At 46.3% G+C, this 20372-nt stretch overlaps 1 protein-coding gene across 1 annotated transcript; it reads left to right on the plus strand.

The window, feature by feature from the left end:
- The first annotated feature begins 1724 nt into the window (after window positions 1–1724).
- On the plus strand, window positions 1725–20011 carry LOC143981661 (cystatin-A-like). Its single transcript, XM_077479659.1, has 3 exons — window positions 1725–1870; window positions 7328–7429; window positions 19686–20011. Exons 1-3 carry the CDS (start codon window positions 1802–1804, stop codon window positions 19812–19814), a joined length of 300 nt encoding a protein of 99 aa, XP_077335785.1. The 5' UTR covers window positions 1725–1801; the 3' UTR covers window positions 19815–20011.
- Window positions 20012–20372: the final 361 nt, after the last annotated feature.

The following is a 20372-nucleotide window of genomic DNA, read 5'->3' on the forward strand; positions in this document are numbered from 1 at the left end:
CCTGCATACCTCTGCACCCCCAATATCTCTTTGTCACTACTGTGTACCCTTCTCCACAACTGGGCCCCTTTACATTATTTACATTACACATTGCCCCTGCACCTCTGGACCTCTTTACATTACACTCCCCGCTAAGCTCCGGACCCCTGCACATTACACATTGTGCCCCCCAGCTCTGGACTCCTGCACATTACACATTGTCCCCCCAACTCTGGACCCCTGCACATTACACATTGCCACCCCCCAGCTCTGGACCCCTGCACATTACACATTACCCCCCCCCCCAGCTCTGGACCCCTGGACATTACACATTACCCCCCCAGGTCTGGACCCCTGCACATTGCACATTACACATTGCCCCCCCAGCTCTGGACCCCTGCACATTACACATTGTGCCCCCCAGCTCTGGACCCCTGCACATTACACATTGTTCCCCCCAGCTCTGGACCCCTGCACATTACACATTGCGCCCCCCAGCTCTGGACCCCTGCACATTACACATTGCCCCCCAGCTCTGGACCCCTGCACATTACACATTGAGCCCCCCTCAGCTCTGGACCCCTGCACATTACACATTGTGCTCCCCAGCTCTGGACCCCTGCACATTACACATTGAGCCCCCCTCAGCTCTGGACCCCTGCACATTACAAATCGCACCCCCCCCAGCTCTGGACCCCTGCGCATTACACATTGCGCCCCCCAGCTCTGGACCCCTGCACATTACACATCCCCCCTTGGCTCTGGACCCCTGTACATTACACATTGCACCCCCCAGCTTTGGACCCCTGCACATTACACATTGCCCCCCCAGCTCTGGATCCCTCCACATTACACATTGCCCCCCCAGCTCTTGACCCCTGCACATTACAAATCGCACCCCCCCCCCAGCTCTGGACCCCTGCGCATTACACATTGCGCCTCCCCAGCGCTGGACCTTTGCACATTACACATTACTCCACCCCAGCTCTGGACCCCTGCATATTACACATTGCCCCTTCCTACCTTACTGGGGCATGCATGCAGAGCTGGAGACACAGAAGCACTGAACAGAGGGCGAGAACTGCTGGAGTTCATTTTTCATATTCACAAGCTAATGATTGGTTGCTAGGGCCACCTAGCAACCAATCACCTGCTGGTTAACTTGAAAAGTTCAAGTCCAGCAGTTGCCGTCCTCTATTCAGCGCTGTTCTCTGTCTCTCTCCCCTGCTGTGTCAGAGTAAATCCGGCGACCGGCCCTGGGTGTCAATCACCCAGGTATGGTCCACACCTGGGCACCCTGTCACAGCGCAGCTGCTTGAGCCCTGTGCACCGCTGTCACCGTTTCACTCACGGGGGGGGGGGGGGGGAGGTGTTGGTGGGCACCCGGGGCAGACCGCCCCCCCATTGGTACACCACTGGTTGGCGCTATAAAAATCATGTATAACAATATAAATGTTCAGGTTCACATTGTGTGGAAATATATAATTATTTAGACACACCTATAGTGGAATTATGTCAAATATCTATGAAAAATAATCAAATTCCTGAATCTTGTGGGACTGGTTTCAACTTGCTTAGTGCACAGAACTGAGTGCCGCCCCTCAAAATCCCCTCCAGCAATCTGCAGGCTGCTTGTACCATTCCACCGATTGGGGGGGGGGATAAGAAAATAAGTTTTCTCTTGTAAATTGCATGTAATTTGCAGAGTGTTCCCATTGCTAGACACCCCTGTCCTCTCTGTGGAATGGTATAGCCCTCACATATACTGTATATAAGCCCGTGTTTTGTCTGCTGTACTTAATCTGTTGAACACCGTACAAAAATGAGTGTACCTGGGGGATGGAGTACAGTGAGGCCGGCTACTGCTAAAGATAAAGCTGTTGCTGAAAAGGTAAACGGTCGGGGTAACAATCGTACGGGGAACTATAATGTATTTTTTATTGACTAGAGATTTTGAATTGATCCCATAGATCACCTAACATTTACAATGGAAGATGCAATACAATTAGCAATGACTGCCGATGTATATTGCACACAAAGGTCCCTTTTATTTAGAAAAGCTTCTTGAGACCCAGGGGCGGACTGACCATATGGGTACTCGGGCACTGCGGGGCCCCATCAGGGTTGCCAGCCTCAATAAAACCAGGGACAGTATGTAAAAATCTGTGTATTTTTAAAAATCCCAAGATTATAGCTGCCCCTCCTCTCCAGTACCTTTGTGTATTCTGTGTGTGTATACTGTGTGTCTGTGTGTGTATACTGTATGTGTGTGTGTGTGTATACTGTGTGTCTGTGTGTGTATACTGTATGTGTGTGTGCGTATACTGTGTGGCCCCATAATCTATTGCCCAGGGCTCCCCGTAATATCCTATTGCCTGGGGCCCCATAATCCCCTATTGCCGAGGGCCCCATAATCTCCTATTGCCCGGGAGCCCTATGAGTTATCAGTCCGCCACTGTTGAGACCCCTGGATCCCTAAAATGTAAATGGGGAACCACAATGTATTTGACATGACCCTGAACTTTGTGTTTTGCATAATGTCTCATCTTGAATATAACTTCCACATCCCTGAAAGTTTGCTGTTACATATTTCCGAGACTTTATGAAATACACAAATGTGTAGATTGGCCAGTAGAGAGACATTTGCATTTCACTCATCGCCAGAACAAGGGGTGGGCAGGAGGGGTGGCTGCCCTGGGCACTTTGGTATTATGTGAGGTTCGGGGGTACCACCAGGAGATTGGGGGGGGGATTCGTGTTGGGGAGGAATTTGGGAGGGAAGGGGGGGGGAGCGGCAGAGGATAAGAATCGTTCTAGGAGGGCAAATTGGGGAAAGGGATGATTGTGCAATATTTGTGCTAGGAGAATAAATAATGCCGTGTACACACGAGCGGATTTTCCGTCTGAAAAATCTCGGATGTTTTTTCCGACGGAATTCCGCTCAAGCTTGGCTTGCATACACACGGGTCACACAAAAGTTCACTGAACTTTCGACCGTCAAGAACGCGGTGACGTACAACACTACGGCGAGCCGAGAAAATTAAGTTCAATGCTTCTGAGCATGCGTTGAATTGTTTCCGAGCATGCGTAGGAATTTTGCCCGTCGGAATTGATACAGACGATCGGAATTTCCGATCAAAACTTTTTCCGACCGAAAAATTGAGAACCTGCTCCCAATCTTTTGCTGGCGGGAATTTGGCCAGCAAAAGTCCGATGGAGCATACTTTTTTTTTTGTTTCAAAAAGTTTATTGAAGTTTTGTAGTACAACAAACAAAATGTACATACAGTGGAATAAGATACAGCAACAGAAACAGATGGTCTTATAAACCCAAAGTTCAATTGCTTTTCCGATGCAAAACCAAAGTATACAGAGTTTATCACTAGTCGAGCCTTAGGTTGTAGCTGTAGAATAGAACATCAATCTAAACGTTAAGAAGGGTAGGAAATATTCCCTAGGGCTTACTTCCTATTCTGCTGTGTTGTACTCACAACGGGGGTATTCAAATTTATAGGTGCAAGATTTATGTGTAGGAGAACCCCGATTATAGGTAATGTCAGAAACCAGTTGGGATCCAAGGTATAAAGAACGTAAATCTGCAGAGTTGCATCAAGTCTCTTGCATATCCATCCACCCCTAATGGGAGCTAACTGTGGACAGGGGAAAATTTTCGGTTAAGTAACCGAGGGGATTATGAGGAGACTTGACGGATTCTCGATGGAGCATACTTATGGTCATACTTTCTGACCAAAAGCTCACAGCAGACTTTTGCTGGTTCGAATTTCCGATCGTGTGTACGCGGCATAAGAGGGGGGGAGGGTGGTTTGTTAGGATGGGGGAATAAGGGAGGGGAATTTGTGCTGGAAGGGGGATTTAGAGTGGGGGAGAGGATTTGTGCTTGGAGAGGAAACTTGAGGGATAGAGGATTTGTGCTAGTAAGGGGGGATTGTTTTTTTGTTGGGGGGGGGGGGATTGTGCTGGGAGCATATGTGTTATGAGAGGATTTTAGCTCTTCCTGATCTCCGATTTCCCCCCCCCCCACACACAAACAAAAGAGGTGGGGGTAATATGGGGGACTTATGGCGGAATCTGGAAGGCCCCTTCCAGGGGAATGAGTACAGGGGTAATATTAGTAGCCCTTATCCATTCACATAAGGAGTTAAATGTAAATACACACACACACCAAATTAACTATTCCTTTAAATAAAACACACATACTTACCTGTTTAATTGATGTTACTATTGTCCTCAGAAATTATTCCACATCAATCACAGTTTCCAGCAATGTTAATCCTGATTCAATTATGTCTGCTGATGCATACATGCTGCACCCTTATTGCTAAATGGCAAACTCCCCAGCTGCAGCAATACAGTTGTGCTCATAAGTTTACATACCCTGGCCGAATTTATGATTTCTTGGCTATTTTTCAGAGAATATGAATGATAACATAAAAACATTTCTTCCCCTCATGGTTAGTGTTTGGCTGAAGCCATTTATTATCAATCAACTGTTTTTACTCTTTTTATATTATAATCACAACAGAAACTACCCAAATGACCCTGATCAAAAGTTTACATACCCTGCTGATTTTGGCCTGATAACATGCACACAAGTTGACACTAAGGCCCCTTTCACACATGCGGACGGTATGTCCGTATTTCATCCATCCGTTTGCGGATGAAATACGGACATACATGCATCCCTATGGGATAGCGGGTGTCTGCGGATGAACATCCGCAGACACCCGCTATTGTCCACCTCCGCAAGACGGAGAGGGAGGAAGGAAGGAAAATCGCAGACGGAGGAAAACCCTATTTTTCTATCCGTCTGCAGAGCGGATTGGATGAGCACGGACAGACGGTCTGTGCTTGTCCGATCCCCCATAGAGGAGAGCGGAGAGCTGACAGGGCGGTCCCTGCACAGTGTGCAGAGACCGCCCTGTCCGCTGCCGGCTCAGCGGGGACAACGGAGCGATCCCCACTGAGCGAGCGGATCATCACAGGGCGGATCATTAATGATCCGCCCCGTGTGAAAGGGGCCAAAGGGGTTTGAATGGCTATTAAAGGTAACCATCCTCACCTGTGATCTGTTTTCTTGTAATTAGTGTGTGTGTATAAAAGGTCAATGAGTTTCTCCTAACAGACCCTTGCATCTTTCATCCAGTGCTGCACTGACGTTTCTGGATTCTGAGTCATGGAGAAAGCAAAAGAATTGTCAAAGAATCTGCAGGAAAAGGAAGTTGAACTGTATAAAAAAGAAAAGGGATATAAAAAGATATTTAAGGAATTGAGAATGCCAATCAGCGGTGTTCAAACTCTAATCAAGAAGTGGAAAATGAGGGGTTCTGTTAAAACCAAACCACGGTCAGGTAAAATTTCAGCCACAACTGGCAGGAAAATTGTTTGGGATGCAAAGAAAACCCCACAAATAACTTCCGGTGAAATACAGGACTCTCTGAAAACATGTGGTGTGGCTGTTTTCAAGATGCACAATAAGGAGGCATTTGAAGAAAGACGGGCTGCATGGTCGAGTCGCCAGAAGAAAGACATTACTACGAAAATTCCACAAAGTATCCCGCTTACAATACGCCAAACAGCACAGAGACAAGACTCAGACCTTCTGGAACAAAGTCATTTAGAGTGATGAGACCAAAATTTAGCTTTTTGGCCACAACCATAAACACTACATTTGGAGAGGAGTCAACAAGGCCTATGATGAAAGGTCCACCATTCCTACTGTGAAACACGGAGGTGGGTCGCTGATGTTTTGGGGATGTGTGAGCTACAAAGACACAGGAAATTTGGTCAAAATGGATGGCAAGATGAATGAAGTATGTTATCAAAATATACTGGAGGGACATTTGCATTCATCAGCCAAGAAGCTGCAGATGAGACGTACTTGGACAATCCAACATGACAATGATCCAAAACACAAGGCCAAGTCGACCTGTCATTGGCTACAGCAGAATAAAGTGAAGGTTCTGGAGGGGCCATCTCAGTCACCTGACCTCAATATCATTGAGCCCCTCTGGGGAGATCTCAGACATGCCGTTCATACAAAACAGCCCAAGAATTTACGGGAACTGGAGACTATTTTGCCAAGAGGAATGGGCAGCTTTACCATCTCAGAAGATAAAGAGCCTCATCCACAAATACCACAAAAGACTTCAAGCTGTCATTGATGTTAAAGGGGGCAATACACGGTATTAAGAACCGGGGTATGTCAACTTTTGATCAGGGTCATTTGGGTAGTTTCTGTTGTCATTATGGATTTAAAAAGAGTAAACACAGTTGATTGATAATAAATGGCTTCAGCGAAACACTAATTATGAGTGAAAGAAATGTTTTTATGTTATGAATGAATGAATGAATGAAATACTTGTATAGCGCACAATGCGAACTGAATCGCCTCTAGGCGCTGTGGCGAGCTTTGATCATCTGCTGTTATCATTCATATTCTCTGAAAAATGACCAAGAAATCATAAATGTAAACATATGAGCATAACTGTATATAGACAGTTAGGAATCCCCCTCAAAAATACCCATTCACAATATATTTTATTTGAAGGTACTATATAATTTATGATTGACCACAGTACATAAAGGATTCTGTGTCTACAGCAGAGGCGCCCAACCTTTTGAAGAGCGAGGGCCACTTAAGCGACTTGATAACCGGTCGCGGGCCACAATGAGTGGAGCGGGTGGATGGCATGTCTGTGTCTGCTCTGCATATGCAGAGCGGACACTGACACAGCCCACTATACTTTTTAGCGGATCTTATTGGAGGTAGGACACAAGTCAGTTTATGTCTGCCACTACTTAGAGGTGAATGGAGAGTCCAATTAGTTGGACTGTCGGACTGACCGTGTGAAAGGGGCCCAAGGCTGCTTTCACACTGATGTGCAGTGGTTTACCCACACCGTGAGTGCAACGCAGTGTACCTTTTGGCTTTCCAGCACTTTGCAATAGACTTCTATTATATTCTGCAGGTTTGGTGCACTTTCAGAAATCTCACCAAACTCGCAGGTAATAACAGAAGTCTATGGCTCAGTGTAGGTAACCCGCAGGTAAACTGCTCTGCACCTGCGGATCAGTTTTAAAGCAGCCCAGTAACCACCGCAGAAAAGATATGCCCATATATACACTGATTTTAGTAATAAACTGACCTTTAATAACAGTATTCTATTCTATTCCATTCCATCACAGAGCAGGAGGTCGCGGGCCACATCAGAGGGCTCCGCGGGCCACTAGTTGGGCATCCTTGGTCTACAGCATTCTCTGACTCTTCAGATTCTCCTGAACAAATGGTTTTCCTCCTGAAGTTAATGCAGTTTGTTTTTTGCTTTCAGGTTAAAGATCAGTTTGTGACACAGTCCGGGACACACCCCAGTAAATTTAAAGCAGACCATGTCATTACCCAGACTGTTGCCGGCATGAAATACTGGATTGAGGTAATGTTGGTTTTCTCTGAAGACTTCAACGCAAAGTTTTGGAGGTTACTCTGAATATTATCTGTGATACTTTCCTGGGGTTAGCAACCCAAATTTTATCCAAACCAAAAATAATTTTCAGCTTGGGAATTTTTTTTTCTATAACCTAACCCTTCTTTAAAGGGGTTGTAAAGGTTTAAAAAAATGTTTTTTAAATAAAAAAACATAGCATACTCACCTCCACTGTGGCACCGATCCTCGTCTTCTGGGGTCCCTCAACAGCTGTCTTGGCTCCTCCACGCAAGGGCTAACCCCCCTCTAGGAAACTCTTTCGCAAGGGGGTTAGCTTGCGGGCACGCAGGCGTGTAATACAGTCGGCGGCCATAGCATTGGTGGTCATTGTATATTCCTCCTTACACTGGTGGTTGGTGTAAATGTCGGTGTGGAAATCCCTCTTTATAATGGTGGGTGGCGTAAAATCCCCCATTACATAGTGGTCAGTGTAGAATCCCCCACTACAGTATATACTGTACTTACCAAAGATTTCCAGCTTTTCTCTACATGATTTAGAATTTTCCACAGTGTACTGCCTACTAATTAATTCCCATCAACCCCCCCCCCCCCCCCCCCCACAGCATTGCCACTGATCCCAGGAGTCCTAGGATCCCTAGGAGTTTTTTGTCTATTGATAGGGTCCCCCCACCTTCCCAGTCCATGGTGTGCAGGCAGCGAGGAGATAATGGGCTATAACCTTTTCCAACCAACCAGTGAGCAGTAATGATGGGTACTAACCTCATGCAGACAAACATTGAGCAGTAAGGATATGCAGCAACCTCTAGCAACCAATCAGTGAGCAGCAATATTGCACAGTAACCTTTAGCAACCAATTGGTGAGTGGTAAGGATGTCCGGTAACCTTTAGCATCCAGTCAGTGAGCAGTATTGATGTACAGTAATCTTTAGCAACCAATCAACAAGCAGAAGTCCTGTGCTGTAACCTCTAGCAAAGAATCAGTGAGTCATAATGTGTGCTGTAACCTCTAGCAGCCAGTCAGTGAGCGGTAACCTTTGGCAACAAATCACAATCGCTGCCTAGTCTGATTCAGTAAACTGATTTTGAGTCTAGCTGCTATTTATTGTATGTCTCAGAGCAGATGGAGAGCGAAATTGCAGGGAGGGGTGTGGTGGGGGCCCAAGAAAATGTTTGCCCAAGGTCCAATCAATATTAAAGACGGCCCTGATTTTAACTAAAACCCTGGTCTACCCCTTTTGCTGAAATTCCGCTTCTTCAGGACATCTAATATGTTAGGATGTGGCTTGAGACAAAGAATTAAGTCATCTATGAAAAAAGGAAAAATACAAGATATTGCATTCCAATCACAAATGATCAATGTAATACAACATATTCAACAACTAATTGTTGCAGATAATCACTCACTTTCATAGGGAACCTTTAGGTCATCCCTCAAAGGTGATCTCAATCCAACAAGTTCACACCAACAATCATGTAGGTTCACTTTTATGTGTCCTCTTACTTAATCATCTATGGCTATAAAACTGTTCCTTAAAATAATTATCAGAAATTATGACATTCTTCTTCGTTTTCCCTCTTGTCCTCAACTGTCCGTCTAATGCTGCTGGCCCCTACACCTCCTATTCCAAGTTGTGGTCCTCCACCTCACTGTCTCCTTATCTGAAGCTTCTGTCCTCTGCTCCTCATCCTGGCATACAAAGTTGTTGTCCTTAACACCTCACTATCCAATGCTAGACATGTGCACTGACCCAAAAATTTGTTCATTTTCGTTTTTTTGCTTTTTTCGGAAATTCGGAAAATCGGAAATTTTAAAAATTTGGAATTCGGAAATTTCGGGAATTTTCACATTTTCGATTTTTCGCATTTCCAAATTTCCGAATTTCGGATTTACGAATTTTCGGAACTCCAAATTTCCGAATGTTCGGATTTTCGGAATTCGGGAATTCAAAGATTTGAAAGTCCAAAAATGTGAAGATCTTCAAAAAATAGAAAGAAATTCAGTTTAATTAATAACTAACTATTAAATTAACGAGTACGAATTTATCCGAAGTTACGAATGCCGCATCTAAACAAATGGAACAGAACAAATTAATAATAAATAATTAATAAATAATTATTAATAATTAAAAGGTTTTATTATTATTAGATCGTTACGTTCCATTTGGTTAGATGCGGCATTCGTTATTTCAGATAATTCGTAACTTCAGATAAATTCATACTCATTACGTTCACTAACAGACAAATTTGAAAGGGAATTCCAATACCTATAATTTAATAGTTAGTTATTATTTAGAATTAAACAGATTATCTCTCTTTTTTTCGAATTTTCCGGAAAACCGAAAATTGGAAATTCGAAAATTAGTAATTTTGGATAAATTCGTAATTTTGCAAATTTTGAAATTCAAACAATTCGGAAATTTCAGAAATGGAAAAATTCAGAAATTCGGAATTAACAAATTTGGCAAAATTCTTTAAAAAGCTAATTTGGAACTAAGTGAATTGCACATGTCTATCCAATGCTGCGGTTCCCCTGTTCCCAATTCCCCAATCCCATACTGCAGTCCCCTGCTACTCATCCCTCCATCCAATGCTACTGTCCCCCACTCCTTACCCTCACTCTAAATTACAATCCCTTGCTCCTCAAACCTCAACCCAACACTCTGGTCCTCTGTTCATTATTCTCCATACCAGGCAGTGGAGCCCTACTCCCCTCCATCCAACACTGTGGTCTGATGCTCCTAACCCACCGATCGTACACTGTGCTCCCCGCTCCTGACCACCCATCCAAAGCTGTGGTTCCCCACTCCTCACTCCTCTGTCCAGCATTGTTGTGCCCCACTCCTCATCCCTCCTACCACACTGCTGTTCCCACTCCTTACCCCCCTAATTATATGCTGCTGTCTCCTGCTCCTCAACCCCCCTCTTTCACAGCGCCTGCTTGCCACCACCACTCACACCTCCCTTTCCCACTCCTCACAGCACCCTTTGCTATCTACCCCACTCTCTTAAGTTACAACATTTCCCATCAAATTAACACCTCCTGGGTCACAGCAGCTTAATGACACCCCCACCCCACCCCATGCTGTCCCAAGCATGGCACCTCTTTCTCCTGGTCACAAAGGCCTCCCTCCCACTCCACCTTGCCCCTCACCTCCCATCTGACACTGCCATCCTCCACATTTCACATACAGCGCCTTGAAAAAGTATTAATACCCCTTGAAATGTGTAACATGACAAAATGTGGAAACCAAAAACGTAAATGTATTTTATTGGGATTTTATGTGATAGACCGGTGATGGCGAACCTTGGCACCCCAGATGTTTTGGAACTAACTTTCCCATGATGCTCTTGCACTCTACAGTGTAGTTGAGCATCATGGGAAATGTAGTTCCAAAACATCTGGGGTGCCAAGGTTCACCATCACTGTGATAGACCAACACAGAGTGGCACATAATTGTGAAGTGGAAGGAAAATTATATATTTTTTTTTTACAAATACACACCTCCAAACATTTTGAGGTTGGAATGAGGGACCCCTACTAACAAACGTATGTAGGCATAGGACACGCCCCTTGTCACACCCCCTTAAAGGAGAATTGACCAAAAAAAAAGGTTAATTAAATCCACGTGGGCTTTTTTTTACCACTATTATTCCTTTATATTGGCTTTTAAAATGTACAAATGCAGCAATTTAGATATTGGATGGAAGGTTTAGCTCTGGGAAATACTTTTTGTAAGATAAAAAGGGAATTTTATATACAGCTATATGGATCAGACCGAAATAAGGGACAAATGAAAGATGAAAGAGGGACAGAAGGACATTGCTCCAAATCAGGGACAGTCCGTTGAAATCAGACAGTTGGGAGCTATGCAAATAAGTATATGAAACGTGTGGGGGAGGGGCATTTGTATTCAGCCCCCTTTACTCTGATACCCGTAACTAAAATCTAGTGGAACCAATTGCCTTCAGAAGTCACCTAATTAGTAAATAGAGCCCATCTGTGTGTAATTTATTCTCAGTATAAATACAGCTGTTCTCTGAAGTCCTCAGGGATTTGCTAGAGTACCTTAGTGAACAAACAGCATCACGAAGGCCAAGGAACATATCAGACAGGTCAGGGATAAAGGTGTGGAGAAGTATAAAGCAGGGTTAGGGTATAAAAAAAAACTATCCCAAGCTTTGAACATCTCACGGAGCTCTGTTCAATCCATCATCCGAAAATGGAAAGAGTACGGCACAACTGCAAACCTACTAAGACATGGCCGTCCACCTAAACTGACCGGCCGGGCAAGGAGAGCATTCATCAGAGAAGAGCCAAGAGGTCCATGGTAACTCTGGAGGAGCTGCAGAGATCCACAGCTCAGGGGGGAGAATCTGTCCACAGGACAACTATTAGGCCCCTTTCACACTACCGATCCGTTCAGGTCCACCTGTCAGTTTTTCAGGCGGACCTGAACGGATGCTCCATAGAGCTCTATGGAGCGTCGGATGTCAGCGGTGACACGTCCGCTGACATCTGACCCGCTCCGTTTCGAAAAAGTGTGACGGAGGAAAAAGCTATTTTTCCATCCGTCATTGGATCAGATTGGGTGACGACGGACACTGTGGTCCGTCGTCAGCCGATCTCCCATAGGGGAGAGCGGCAATGTGACAGGTCCGTCCCTGCGCAGTGTGCAGAGACAGACCTGTCATCTTCCTGCTCAGCGGAGATCACTCCGGCGATCCCTGCTGAGCAAGCGCATATCCACGGAGCAGATCAGCACTGATCCGCCCCATGTGAAAGGACCCTTAGTCGTGCTCTACACAAATCTGCCCTTTATGGAAGAGTGACAAGAAGAAAGACATTGGTGAAAGAAATCCATAAGAAGTCCTGTTCGCAGTTTGTGAGAAGCCATGTGGGGGACACAGCAAACATGCGGAAGAAGGTGATCTGGTCAGACGAGAATAAAATTTAACTTTTTGCCCTTAAAGCAAAATACTGTTTGTGGCGGAAAACTAACACTGCACATCACCCTCAACACACCATCTGTGGAAGGGCTGGGGAAGTGTGCCAGTCAGGGAGGACTGGGGAAGTGTGCCAGTCAGGAAGGGCTGGGGAAGTGTGCCAGCCAGGGAGGACTGGGGAAGTGTGCCAGTCAGGAAGGGCTGGAGAAATGTGCCAGTCATGAAGGGCTGGGGAAGTGTGGGCCAGTCAGGAAGGGCTGGAGAAATGTGCCAGTCAGGAAGGGCTGGGGAAGTGTGGGCCAGTCAGGAAGGGCTGCGGAAGAGTGCTAGCCAGGGAGGACTGGGGAAGTGTGCCAGTCAGGAAGGACTGGGGAAGTGTGTGCCAGTCAGGAAAGACTGGGGAAGGGTGTGCCAGTCAGGAAAGACTGGGGAAGTGTGTGCCAGTCAGGAAAGACTGGGGAAGTGTGTGCCAGTCAGGAAAGACTGGGGAAGTGTGTGCCAGTCAGGAAAGACTGGGGAAGTGTGTGCCAGTCAGGAAAGACTGGGGAAGTGTGTGGAAGTGTGTGCCAGTCAGGAAGGAATGGGGAAGTGTGTGCCAGTCAGGAATGGCTGGGGAAGTGTAGCAGTCAGGAAGGGCTGTGGAAGTGCGCCAGACAAGAAGGGCTGGGGAAGAGTGCCAGCCAGGGAGGACTGGGGAAGTGTGCCAGCCAGGGAGGACTGGGGAAGTGTGCCAGCCAGGGAGGACTGGGGAAGTGTGCCAGTCAGGAAGGACTGGGGAAGTGTGTGCCAGCCAGGAAGGACTGGGGAAGTGTGCCAGTCAGGAAGGACTGGGGAAGTGTGTGCCAGTCAGGAAGGACTGGGGAAGTGTGCCAGTCAGGAAGGACTAGGGAAGTGTGCCAGTCAGGTAAGACAGGGGAAGTGTGCCAGTCAGGAAGGACTGGGGAAGTGTGCCAGTCAGGAAGGACTGGGGAAGTGTGCCAGTCAGGAAGGACTGGGGAAGTGTGGCACCAGTCAGGAGGATTGGGTAAGCAAGCAGCCAGGTGGGCTGGTATCTTCTGCAGCAGTGGAACTGGGCTCAATGTCTACAGGAAGGCAGGAAATTCTGTTCACGCCACATTTTGGTGAAATAATAAAAAAGGTGCAGCGCTTAGATTATGACAATATCTATATAATCTTTTACCAGTGTAAATAATATAATCAACTTTAATAGTGAAAAAAACTCTGCATAAATTAACACTATTAATGATTCTATGTTTTAGACAACACTATGTCCAAATATACAAAAAAAAATTGATATACGTATATCCACCAAGGTGAACGTGTTAGGAGTCCATAAGTGAAACAATATGGTGACAAAGTGCAATATCTTGAGAAGTTATAGTGACTTCAGTGAATACTTTGCAGAAATCCACCACCACTTGAGAGGAGGCTTACCAGATGCAATGGACCCAGTTAGGTATATACCTAGTGAGTCACACGAGTTTATTGATGTAAATCCACACGAAAAAACAGCTGACAAAACTTGTAACTTCTCAGGGGTACCAGAGTAGACAGAGAGATGACCCAAAAAGAGATGAAATGGCTATCCACCTTTTGGGGTGACTGAGGACAGAGATTCTTCCACGTATGTTATAGGCCAAAAAGAAGAAAATACAGCCTCATAGTGAAATATTGTTTAAAACTTTTATTAACATTAAAAGCGTAAATGGGTACTCACATATTACAGGCAAATACAAGCATGGAAATAAAATCTGGCAACCCAGGCGCATCAACGAGCCCTTCCCGACGCGTTTCTCCTAAACAGGCATCATCCCCAAGTTTGTGCAGGAGGAGGGAAGCAGAGGATTTTGTGTGAATAAGAGGAAGTTGTACCCTTTTGTCATAGTTCAGTACATATCTTAATTTGGGAATCCCATAATTCCTTACCCCATCCAAGTTATCAACTATTGTTGGTGTTGGAATGCAGGAGGGAAATGCTGTGTGCCTGGCTGTGTAGCAGTGGGGGATCCTGACTCAGCAGCTCCTGAGTGTTGTGGTGCCATGTTTATATATTGTGTTTTCAATGTGGTTTGCCACACTTAGTTGTGCTTTCTCTTTCTATCTCTTCTATTTTCTCCTACAGCCGCTGAATCAGAGGAGCTTACACTCTAATTTGACCCACACAGTTACACACCATTCATTTATATAGCTCTGACATATCCCACAGTGCTGTAATTAGTAGACATGTGCATTCGTTTTCGTCCGAATTTCAGCTATTTTCGTTTTCGTTTTGACAAACGATAACGAAAGCACAAAATCCGAAAAACGAAAGATCCGACATAAATAAATGCTTTATTTTCGTTTTCATTGTTACAACAGTTCAATATAGAATAGGAGATTCGACGTGACTCTGACAATAACAATCTGTCTATAGAACCTGTGGTTGAATGTGCCTAACCTTACCTCTATTAGTCCAAGATTATATAGAGAAAATATTCGACAGAGAAAAAAGATTTGACAGAGAGAAAAGATTCTGCAAGTTACTGTCCTAAAAAGTGTTTGGGGACCCGGGTCCTGCCCCAGGGGACATGTATCAATGCAAAAAAAAGTTTAAAAACGTCCGTTTTTTCAGGAGCAGTGATTTTAATAATGATTAAAGTGAAACAATAAAAGTGTAATATTCCTTTAAATTTCGTAGGGGGGGGGGGGGGGGTTGTCTATAGTATGCCTGTGAAGGGGCTCATGTTTCTGGTGCTTAGAACTGTCCCTGTACAAAGTGTCATTTATGCAGGAAAAAAAGTCCTTTAAAATCACTCGCAGCTATTATGAATTGTCGGCTCCCGTAATACAGAGAACACTCATTGAAAGTCATTGATAAAAAAATAAATAAATAAATAAATAAAAAAGCATGGGGGTCCCCCAAATTCAATTACCAGGCCCTTCAGGTCTGGTATGGATATTAAGGGGAACCCTGCCTCAAATTTAAGAAAAAATTTGACGTGGGGTTTCCCCTAAATATCCATAACCAGACCCTTCAGGTCTGGTATGGATATTAAGGGGAACCCCGCATCAAATGTAAAAAAAAATTGACGTGGGGGTCCCCCTTAAAAATCCATACCATACCCTTAATCCGAGCACGCAACCTGGCAGGCCGCAGGAAAAGAGGGGGGGACGAGAGAGCGCCCCCCCTCCCTCCTGAACCGTACCAGGCTACATGCCCTCAACATTGGGAGGATGCTTTGGGGGTCTGTGACCCCTCAAAGCACCTTGTCCCCATGTTGATGAGGACAAGGGCCTCATCCCCACAACCGTGGCCGGTGGTTGTGGAGGTCTGCGGGCGGGGGGCTTATCAGAATCTGGAAGCCCCCTTTAACAAGGGGACCCCTAGATCCCGGCCCCCCCTGTTTGAAATGGTAAGGGGGTACAAAAGTACCCCTACCATTTCACAAAGAAAGTGTAAAAAATTGTTAAATAAAACAAACACACTTTTGAAAAATTCCTTTATTAAAAATAAAAAAAATAAAATAAAGATTCCAGCGGCGGTAATCCACTCTTGCTATCCAGCGACGGACGGTCATCTCTCCAGCGATGGCTCATCTCATCCAGCGCAGCGAATCCATCCTTCTTCTGTCTCCGCGGAGGAGACACTGCAAGGATTCCGGCGGCCTGACGTTTCTTATATACGGAGGGCGGGGCCATCCATCACCTGACCCCGCCCCCTTTTGACGCAAGGGGAAACTCGGGGTTCCCTGTGACGTATGGGTGACCCCGCACCCCTCTGATGTAACACAGGCAGGTTTCCGTTACATCAGAGGGGGCGGGGGTCACCCATACGTCACGGGGAACCCCGGGTTTCCCCTTGCGTCAGAGGGGGGCGGGGTCAGGTGACGGGTGGCCCCGCCCTCCGTATATAAGAAACGTCAGGCCGCCGGAATCCTTGCAGTGTCTCCACCGCGGAGACAGAAGAAGGATGGATACGCTGCGCTGGATGAGATGAGCCATCGCTGGAGAGATGACCGTCCGTCGCTGGATAGCAAGAGTGGATTACCACCGCTGGAATCTTTTTTTAATTTTTAATAAAGGAATTTTTCAAAAGTGTGTTTGTCTTATTTAACTATTTTTTACACTTTCTTTGTGAAATGGTAGGGGTACTTTTGTACCCCCTTACCATTTCAAACGGGGGGGGGGGCGGGATCTGGGGGTCCCCTTGTTAAAGGGGGCTTCCAGATTCTGATAAGCCCCCCGCCCGCAGACCCTCACAACCACCGGCCAGGGTTGTGAGGATGAGGCCCTTGTCCTCATCAACATGGGGACAAGGTGCTTTGAGGGGTCACAGACCCCCAAAGCATCCTCCCAATGTTGAGGGCATGTGGCCTGGTACGGTTCAGGAGGGAGGGGGGGCGCTCTTTCGTCCCCCCCCTCTTTTCCTGCGGCCTGCCAGGTTGCGTGCTCGGATAAAGGGTCTGGTATGGATTTTTAGGGGGACCCCCACGTCAATTTTTTTTTACATTTGACGCGGGGTTCCCCTTAATATCCATACCAGACCTGAAGAACCCTACTTCAAATTTTTTCTTAAATTTGAGGCAGGGTTCCCCTTAATATCCATACCAGACCTGAAGGGCCTGGTAATTGAATTTGGGGGACCCCCACACTTTTTTTTATTTATTTATTTATTTATTTTTTTATCAATGACTTTCAATGAGTGTTCTCTGTATTACGGAGCCGACAATTCATAATAGCTGCGAGTGATTTTAAAGGACTTCTTTTCCTGCATAAATGACACTTTGTGCAGGGACAGTTCTAAGCACCAGAAACATGAGCCCCTTCACAGGCATACTATAGACACCCCCCCCCCCCCCTACGAAATTTAAAGGAATATTACACTTTTATTGTTTCACTTTAATCATTATTAAAATCACTGCTCCCGAAAAAACGGCGGTTTTTAAAACTTTTTTTTGCATTGATACATGTCCCCTGGGGCAGGACCCGGGTCCCCAAACACTTTTTAGGACAGTAACTTGCAAATTAGTCTTTAATCTGTTCTAAAGTATGCTATATACTAGCTCCATCGAATCTTCTTTATACATTTGACAGACACCATAAGCCTTCAAAGACAGATTCGATCGTAATTCATGTGGATTTTCGGACGAATGCAATTTTTGTAAAATGCAATGCAATTTTTGAACGAAAAACGAAATAAATAAATAAATAAAAACGAATTTCGGGAGTAACTAAATAAATTAAGTTTTCGGACGAAAACGAAATTACGAAACAAAATATTTTACTCTGCACTTTGTGTGACCGTGTGTATGCAACACAAGTTTGGGCCAAAATCCGTAGGAAAAAATCCAACGGATTTTGTCGTCGGAAAGTCCAGCCGTGTGTACAGGGCATCAGAATGGTCTTTGTGTCAGTCCTTGACCCACAGGAGCTTGCAATCCAATGTAGCCACCAGAGTATCTCACAAGTGTTATTCCTGATATAAATCTTAAAGCGGAGTTCCACCAAAAAATGGAACTTCCACTTTATGTGATGGTGACCCCATGCCTTTTTTTTGTGGGGGGGGTCGGGTACCCTGTTTTGACAGGCATCCAGCTCCCGCTTCCTCCCCTGGCGCCCCGGCACACACGGGAAGTGTGTGCCATTCAGGAAGGACTGGGGAAAGGGAAGTGTGTGCCAGTCAGGAAGGGCTGGGGAAGTGTGCCAGCCAGGGATGACTGGGGAAGAGTGCCAGTCAGGGATGACTGGGGATGATTGCCAGCCAGGGACAACTGGGGAAGTGTGCCAGCCAGGAAGGGCTGGGTAAATGTGCTAGTCAAGAAGGGCTGGGGAAGTGTGCCAGTCAGGAAGGGCTGGGGAAGTGTGCCAGTCAGGAAGGGCTGGGGAAGTGTGCCAGTCAGGAAGGACTGGGGAAGTATGTGCCAGTCAGGAAGGACTGGGGAAGTATGTGCCAGTCAGGAAAGACTGGGGAAGTGTACCAGTCAAGAAGGACTGAGGAAGTGTGCCAGTCAAGAAGGGCTGGGGAAGTGTGCCAGTCAGGAAGGGCTGGGGAAGTGTGCCAGTCAGGAAGGACTGGGGAAGTGTGTGCCAGTCAGGAAGGACTGGGGAAGTGTGTGCCAGTCAGGAAGGACTGGGGAAGTATGTGCCAGTCAGGAAGGACTGGGGAAGTTTGTGCCAGTCAGGAAAGACTGGGGAAGTATGTGCCAGTTAGGAAGGACTGGGGAAGTGTGTGCCAGTCAGGAAAGACTGGGGAAGTGTACCAATCAAGAAGGACTGAGGAAGTGTGCCAGTCAAGAAGGGCTGGGGAAGTGTGCCAGTCAGGAAGGGCTGGGGAAGTGTGCCAGTCAGGAAGGACTGGGGAAGTGTGTGCCAGTCAGGAAGGACTGGGGAAGTGTGTGCCAGTCAGGAAGGACTGGGGAAGTATGTGCCAGTCAGGAAGGACTGGGGAAGTATGTGCCAGTCAGGAAGGACTGGGGAAGTGTGTGCCAGTCAGGAAAGACTGGGGAAGTGTACCAGTCAAGAAGGACTGAGGAAGTGTGCCAGTCAAGAAGGGCTGGGGAAGTGTGCCAGTCAGGAAGGGCTGGGGAAGTGTGCCAGTCAGGAAGGACTGGGGAAGTGTGTGCCAGTCAGGAAGGACTGGGGAAGTGTGTGCCAGTCAGGAAGGACTGGGGAAGTATGTGCCAGTTAGGAAGGATTGGGGAAGTGTGTGCCAGTCAGGAAAGACTGGGGAAGTGTACCAGTCAAGAAGGACTGAGGAAGTGTACCAGTCAAGAAGGACTGAGGAAGTGTGTGCCAGTCAGGAAAGACTGTTCCACCAAAAATGGAACTTCCACTTTATGTGATGGTGACCCCATGCCTTTTTTTTTGTGGGGGGGGGGGTCGAGTACCCTGTTTTGACAGGCATCCAGCTCCCGCTTCCTTCCCTGGTGCCCCGGCGCTGGAAGGAAGATCACCTCTCCCCCCTCCCTCCCTCCCTACAGGTCACAGGTCCCAAAATATTGCCCGGCCATTCACAGCATGTGGCTTGCGCATGCGCAGTGCGCGTCCTGGCATTAAAGCCACAGTCGGGCACCCCACAGTTATAATGCCAGCACCGCGGAGAGGAGAGGGAGGGAAGCGGTGCTTTGTGCGCCCACATCGCTGGACCATAGGACAGATGAATTGTCTAATTATTAAAAGTCAGCAGCTACACTTTTTGTAGCTGCTGACTTTTAAATGGGTGGAACTCCGCTTTAACAATATTATTTTTAAAATATCAGCAAAAAAATACAATATTATTGGTGTCATTTTTTTAATCTGAACTTTTTTCTAATTTTTTCAGGTTGACGTTGGACATGGCTCTTTTGTCCACCTTAATGTGTTTGAACCTCTGCCTGGTACAAATGATAAACCAAAGCTGCTGTCTTACAAGCTGAATAAGAAAAAGGGTGAAAAACTCGGGGATCACTAAATTGTATTTGAGGTGACACAGTGGATGATATCCCAGGGGAATCCTTCTGTATCCAACTCTGTCTGGTAATCATCATCACCCCCCCCCCCTCTATAGTTCCCTTCCTCTCACCATGGTGTCCTGGGAACTACAATATATATCTGATACGTCTCCTTGTATTTTCAATGTTGATCCTTGAATAAAAACTTTTGTTGTTATCTGTGTGAAGAGCTGAATTTACTAATTTATCAGACAAAGTAGGCTTCGCACCAGTGGCGTTGCTAGGGGGGGGGGGGGGGTGGGGGGTGCAATCCGGGTGCCACCCACTACAGGGGTGACACCATCCCGAGGGTGACAGAAGCCCTGGTTCCATTTTGCATTTTTTTTTTCCGCCTGAAATCCCTCTTGCTGAGAGAGAATTATATTTGGTTGAAGGGAGGGCTGTACTGATGGAGGGGAGTCTATACTTAGTGAAGGGTGGTCTACTGAAGGAAGGGGGTCTGTACTAAGGGGCGACTATTGTTGGTGGAGGGGGGTGACACCATGTTTTACCGCACCGGGTGACACCAACCCTAGTGA

Source organism: Lithobates pipiens, unplaced genomic scaffold (genome assembly GCF_037356315.1).
Source record: "Lithobates pipiens isolate NorthernLeopardFrog02 unplaced genomic scaffold, aLitPip1_a1.2 Scaffold_16, whole genome shotgun sequence".
Classification (NCBI taxonomy): Eukaryota; Metazoa; Chordata; class Amphibia; order Anura; family Ranidae; genus Lithobates; species Lithobates pipiens.